Source organism: Branchiostoma lanceolatum, chromosome 15 (assembly GCF_035083965.1).
Source record: "Branchiostoma lanceolatum isolate klBraLanc5 chromosome 15, klBraLanc5.hap2, whole genome shotgun sequence".
NCBI lineage: Eukaryota > Metazoa > Chordata > Leptocardii > Amphioxiformes > Branchiostomatidae > Branchiostoma > Branchiostoma lanceolatum.
The window spans coordinates 11,182,863-11,189,443 of record NC_089736.1 but is presented as its reverse complement, the minus strand read 5'-3'; the positions used below and the strand labels follow the sequence as shown (position 1 = coordinate 11,189,443).

The window sequence follows — 6,581 nt, the reverse complement described above, 5'->3', positions numbered from 1 at the left end:
CAACCAACGCCCTCTTTTCCAAAATCTAGGCTCGGTGAGTTTTGTCCTATCACTTCCGGGTTCAAGCAGAAACCGGAAGCCTGTTTTTATTTTTCTGGCTGCCAAAACACAAAAATGGCTGGATCTGCGCTAAAACGTCTGATGGCAGAATACAAACGTAAGTTTCTTGTCACCTGCCCTTTTGTAACTAAACGTAAGTTCATGTCTGAAGTTTCATTTGTGCAAATTGCTTTATTTGTGTGCTCTGTTGGAAATGTTGACGTGTCAATCCAAGGATCTTTCAAGGAGGTTTAAATGGTCCAGATGTTACATCATAGATTATACATGAATATAAATTTACAAATTCGCTAATCTGATATTTCCACCTTCAGAACTGACCCTGAATCCACCAGAGGGGATTGTGGCAGGACCAGTTAACGAGGAAAACTTCTTTGAGTGGGAATCTCTCATCTTGTATGTAACATTATGTCAGATGTCTTTCTATAAATGTTCATGTCATCAAGTACTGTTGGAGCATCCTAGATAGCTTTAAAACACTGATGACAGGTAGATGTACAAACGTTAACGTTAGGTGTAACAGGTCGTTCAGTGAAATATAACCAGCTGTTGTCGCGCTGCATGCCTGCGAAGATGGTGTGTTATGCCGAATGGCAGTTATACCGGCTATATATACATATAGATACAGCTGTCCCCAAGAAGCCCCACAAAAGCAAAAGAACTGTAAATAGTAAATTTTTGTATGAATAGTGGAGACTTTGGCTAAGTAGCGGCATCCGAGAATGTTTGGTATTTATATTTCGGCTGATGAAATACCTAGGACAGTAGTGTGGCCATTAGTTACCATGCAGTAAAGTACTAGTATAGGGCAGCAAAAATTCTGACGGTTTACATGCAGGATATGTTACTGTAAATGGGAAGGGCAGGGCGTGACAAGGTCTATACAAGCTGTTACAACTAGCTTCTACCACCATTTCATCTTCACTATAATCTAATGGTTGTGAGGCCAGCTTTTTTAACATTCCTCCTGCTGCCTAACCCTGTAACCAATAGAGAATGGGGTGCCAAACGGCAACTTCAGTGTTCTAAAGGTTAAAAGCATTTCTTGTGTGCATGGTTGTAGAGGCCCAGAGGGGACGTGTTTTGAAGGAGGCGTGTTCCAGGCCAGATTGACGTTCCCCTCAGACTACCCCCTCAGTCCACCCAAGATGAAGTTCACCAGTGAGATGTTTCATCCAAACAGTAAGACATGCTTATGTGCTTTCCTTTGAACCACATGTCTTTTCATCAACTTAGACAATTACAAATGAATAATATGTATTATTTTATTGTTGGGGTCTTAACTAAAATGTGATAGATAGAGTTTCCTATCACAGAAACGGGGAGCCAGAAAAGTTTAACATTGTCCCTTCCAATGTCTGCCATTGGAAATGATGAACTAAAGAAGTCAATATACATGTAGTTTTACAGATAATGTGCTAGTAATGGTATAACAGTGATAGCTTGAATAGTCATCGACATAAACATGTTCAATACCAATTTGTAAGACTGGGTCTCCATAAAAGATAACTATTTATTAACAACTACTGGACAACTTGTGAATGCTGCAAAGGGCTACCTAGTATAGTTAAGATAAATAAGATATTCTATGTCATGCCTGGGCTGGGATAACGTTCGATATGTGTGTTCCGTACACAAGGAGGATACAAAATTTTCTCAACTTCTGACACATTTTGCGTTGAAATGTGTGTTTTTTTCGGGTGGGTGTGGCACGAATGTACGTACAGCATGGTGTATTCCGCATCACCCTTGGTCCTAGCCCTCCCATGGGTTAGTACTTTGGGTGATACGGAATACACTGTGTTGTATTCTATATACTAACTAGTACATACCTTCATTTGCTGTGATATCTGATGTTGAAGTTTCTGTTCCTAGTTTACCCGGATGGCAGGGTGTGCATCTCCATCCTACACGCCCCCGGGGATGACCCCATGGGGTATGAGAGCAGCAGTGAGCGCTGGAGCCCTGTACAGAGTGTGGAGAAGATCCTGCTGTCTGTCGTCAGTATGTTAGCAGGTACACGAAATATCCCACATCACAAATATTGCTCCTTTTTACATATATATCCAGAACATGTAGTAAAAGATTTGTCATTTTGCATGGTGACATAAAGCTGGTGGTCCTGTGTATGAGGGAGCTTCAGGTGTAAACCTCAAGCGTCACAACTCTGCACATAAAAGAACCCAACACATTTATTGAGGAGAGTAGGGGTGACCCGGTGTGCTCGGCTAAATACTAGCGCCGCAGGTATGCAGACAGACATACCTGTCCTTGGTGCTGAACACCATCCACACACTGGTAAACACACCTGTCCTTGGTGCTGAACACTATCCACATGCAGGCAAACACACATGTCATCGGTCCTGTACACCATCCACATACAGGCAAACACATCTGTCTTTGGTGCTAAACACCATCCACACAGGCAAACATAGCTGTCCCTGGTGCTGAACACCATCCACACGTAGCTAAATATTCCTGTCCCGGGTGCCGAACACTGCATCGCACTATTAGCTAATAAAAAAGCGTCATGCTTTGTCCTCAGTCTTTTTTTTAAGACCAATGAATGTTCTTTGCACTTCCGCAGAGCCTAATGACGAGAGTGGGGCGAACGTGGACGCTTCCAAGATGTGGCGTGAGGATCGGGAGCAGTTCGACCAAATCGCACACAGACTCGTCAGAAAATCCATCGGCTTATGATGCTTCTCTTCACTCTCAGCCATTGTTATTTATATATCATTTGATAATCAACATTTATATATCATTTGATAATCAACATTCAACAAAGTTTCAAGATCAGCGTGATGAAAGTTAAAAAAAAAATTATTTTGACTTAAGTTACACGTAGGTCATGTTGATTCAATCATATGGATCACATACATGTGTGCATCAATTTTCCTCCGTTTCAAAAAAAAGGTTTTGACCGTACTAGAAATCGTACAAAGCAGTTGCAATATGAGCAAGAATATGCTGTAAATTGACAAAAAAAACAGAAACCGATGTCGTAGAATGTCAATTCCAAAGTCAAAAAAGAAGATGTGAAAGAACAAAAATGAAGAATCTGTTGTTCAGTATACCATTTTCTGTGTGTTTAGTCATTTGTTCAACCTTCCTGATTACTTAGATTTCAGCTTTTTTTTATTTGCAGACTCACACCAGTTTTAGGGCTTATAGATGATGTTATCCAAATGATATAATTCAATCAACATGGCCTTATAAAATCAGATCAGTTTGTTTTCTTTTCTGGCTTGTTTTCTTTTCTCACTGTATGAGTACCAATGCTATCATGCCAAATTCCAGGAATCAGAACTTATGACACCCGTATTTAAACAACATGGTCAGACTCTAACAGAAAAAGTCACACATACATGATAGGTGTGTATATTTTCTCTGATATGGGTATTGTTTTCCTTGTTATTACAGAAAAAGATGGACTTATAGTATTGTCTTAGATGTTTTAAAGGTCTCGTATTTGTTTCACATTCAGCCGTTTTTTCTTCTGTAAGAAAAGATGCTACTAGTTTTGTAACTTCTCCACCAATGAAATAATTTCTTTAAGTGTGCCATTGCTAGTCTCAATGATGTTTTGATTTGTGATCTCTTTTTCAGTTGTTGAATAAGCACTCCTTATTGAGCATGGTCATATGTATATGTAAACAATAGTATCAAATTTTATAAAAAAAGAATTATAACCTTAAGATAGGGTTTGCATGCAACATTAACATCATCCTTATTTGATGTATTCATCATTTGAAATATTTTGATGACCGATAATACCTGATTTTGGATAGATTTGTGAAATATCTAACATTGTATGGTTATTGTAAAAAGAAGAAATAAAGATACAGAGCACCGATCTAATGTAAGAACAGAATCATGTACCTGTTTTCACCTGACTTGCATGTGAAGTACTATAGTACCATTTACTAGTATTTGAATATTGTCCACAAATGCTGATATAAAAACACATGTTAAACACATGTTCCTGGTGCTTAACACAATCCACATTAATTAAATGCCTGTCCCGGCTGCTAGACACCATATGCACACAAACATACAAGTCGTTTGTGTTGAACACCATCCACACATAGCCAAACACACCTGTCCCTGGTGCTGAAAGCCATCCACACACTGGAAAACACACCTGTCCTTGGTGCTGAACACTATCCACACACTGGAAAACATGCCTGTCCTTGGTGCTGAACACTATCCACACAGACAAGCACACCTGTCCTTGGTCCTGAACACCATCCACACACTGGCAAACACATCTATCCTTGGTGCTTAACACAATCCACACCGGCAAACATACCTGTCCCTGGTGCTGAACACCATCCACACATAGCTAAATATCCCTGTCCCTGGTGCTGAACACCAACCATTCACTACAATAAGAAGCATCATCACATTTTTCTTATTTTCGGTCCCCCTTTTCTTACAGTTGCATTATGCTTTAGTTTTATCTTTATAATTGATTCACATAACTAATCATTCGAGGATCTCCCAAGTCCTGTCTTGGTCAGGGCTGCACAAGTGACTGATTAAAAATCCTGTCATACCAGCACAATGTGCCAGAAGGCGCTTCAGAGTACAATTCATAAAGACTCAAACTCTTTGCACCAACCTTATGTTTCATACTCCAAGGCTTTATGCACGGAATTCAGATTTTCAGAGGAGGGATTCCGGATGTTTCAGATGCCAAGAAGATGGGTGGGTAGACCGATAAGTTCCCTGAACTACAAATCTGCATAAGAGGGTCATCGAAAGAGGATGGGCATTAAGAACACAAATCCTGCGCTATGACAAGTTTCAAGACAAGGATCTTTGACATGTGGACAGTGCTTTTCGTCATAAGGCAGTGCTATTCGTCATAATAGCGGAACCGTATGTATCCTAAGAGGGTCATCAAGAGAGGAAGGACATCAATTTAATAACATGACTCCCGTGCTATCACAAGTTTTGAGACAAGGAACTTTGACAGCCCCTACCTCCATCCCACAATCTAAAGTTTCCAATAGTTTTACATGCGGAACTTTTCGTCATAAGAGCGGAACCGATATATGTATCTAACCCCCCACATACATGTCATGCCTGCCCCCTCATGCGATAGATCACCGAGTCTCTCATTGTACCACACACCTTGAGGGGACCATCCATTATTTGTAAGAAGGGGGTGGGTGTATGATTTGACTAGTTTTTAGATTTTTTTATCACAACGTTCTTGATGCACGGGAAAGGTCGTGTTGAACAAAACACATAAGCGGTTATTTTAGAGGAAGTGGAAAGAAGATTCCCTGAGTTAGGCGACAAAAAGGTATTTATCAAAACAGAAATGAACCGCCCCTTAGGTTACCTGCGCTAGAAAACATCAGAACTATGCGTCACCTTCCGACGACACTGTCTGATGTGTCACAGTCGCGCCGCCAACAAAACAAAGCTCTGAAAGGCGCTAAGCTAGCAGAGATAATTCCGTTTGTGCCGACCTGTCGACCTTTAACCCCAAGCAATGATGTAGGTCGCACCTTGTGAGACGAAGTGATCCCACAATCATAGATCTTTAGCTACAGAAGAAGAGCTGGAACATAGAGAGTATTCGAGAGCGTTCTTACAGAAATAATGCTTTAATGATTAATTCCAAATCATATAGTGGGAGGAGAGGAATGGGCTCCGCCTTCCAATACCGTGCCCTATCACAGTGGATTGAAGGCAACCAAAGCAATATAAGGGCCAAAAAATGGAACTATAAAAATGCCGAAATTGTTTTGCTTGTGACATTTGATAATATTGTTTAGCATATTTCCGTAATAACTCCATACTTTGAGCATTTTAAAACCGTGCAAAACGTGCTGTATGATGATCCCCTTAGTTTCCCGAACCTTCAAAAACCCCGGCGACGATTTTCAGTGAGTTCTCACATCACAACGATGTCGTATTTTTTAATCATGGACGTCGCTATACATTGTGACAGTGTCGTTTGAACTAATCATGTATGGAAATGACTAGATAAATTGACTTTCAAAATCCGATTTTCGGGTCCTAATGTTGCTTGGGTTGCCTTTAACAACTCACTGCCTCTCAAAGACTAAATCGTACCAATCGTATATTACAGTCTACACGTTTCTCTCTTAGACTTTTCTTTGTCGTGAATCATGAACTCGTGATATGCCGAAATGTCATGACAGTCGTAAACTGAAATTAAGGTTGCACGACTTAACTTTAACTATGAGTATGAACAATAGATGATCGACTAATGATATACTGTGCACAGACATTGCCAAACGTCAAATCAAATACACTAATGATATAGTGACAAAGGTTTAATTTCTTTCTTGAAATTTTTAGTGATGAAAAGTATATCTATTTGTTCATAAGCATTTGATTTTGCGGTTCAAAAATTGTCCGAGCCCAAACGTTGATCTATCTAAATATATACTTGTACGTAGGTTGATTGATTTGTATACACTTATCTATATTTATGTCTAGCTGTGGAAAACCTTACGAAAGTCGCTGTACTTTTATTGTGT

At 39.9% G+C, this 6,581-nt stretch overlaps 1 protein-coding gene across 1 annotated transcript; it reads left to right on the top strand.

The window, feature by feature from the left end:
- The first annotated feature begins 29 nt into the window (after positions 1-29).
- Positions 30-3,918, top strand: LOC136421160 (ubiquitin-conjugating enzyme E2 G2). The gene is made up of 5 exons (XM_066408318.1): positions 30-157; positions 372-453; positions 1,121-1,239; positions 1,933-2,073; positions 2,645-3,918. Exons 1-5 carry the CDS (start codon positions 115-117, stop codon positions 2,755-2,757), a joined length of 498 nt encoding a protein of 165 aa, XP_066264415.1. The 5' UTR covers positions 30-114; the 3' UTR covers positions 2,758-3,918.
- Positions 3,919-6,581: the final 2,663 nt, after the last annotated feature.

Coding starts and splice junctions, on each gene's coding strand:
- LOC136421160 (XM_066408318.1), top strand. CDS start 115: ATGGCTGGATCTGCGCTAAAACGTCTGATGGCAGAATACAAAC. Junction 158..371: donor TCTGATGGCAGAATACAAAC/GTAAGTTTCTTG, acceptor TTCCACCTTCAG/AACTGACCCTGAATCCACCA. Junction 2,074..2,644: donor TGTCGTCAGTATGTTAGCAG/GTACACGAAATA, acceptor GCACTTCCGCAG/AGCCTAATGACGAGAGTGGG.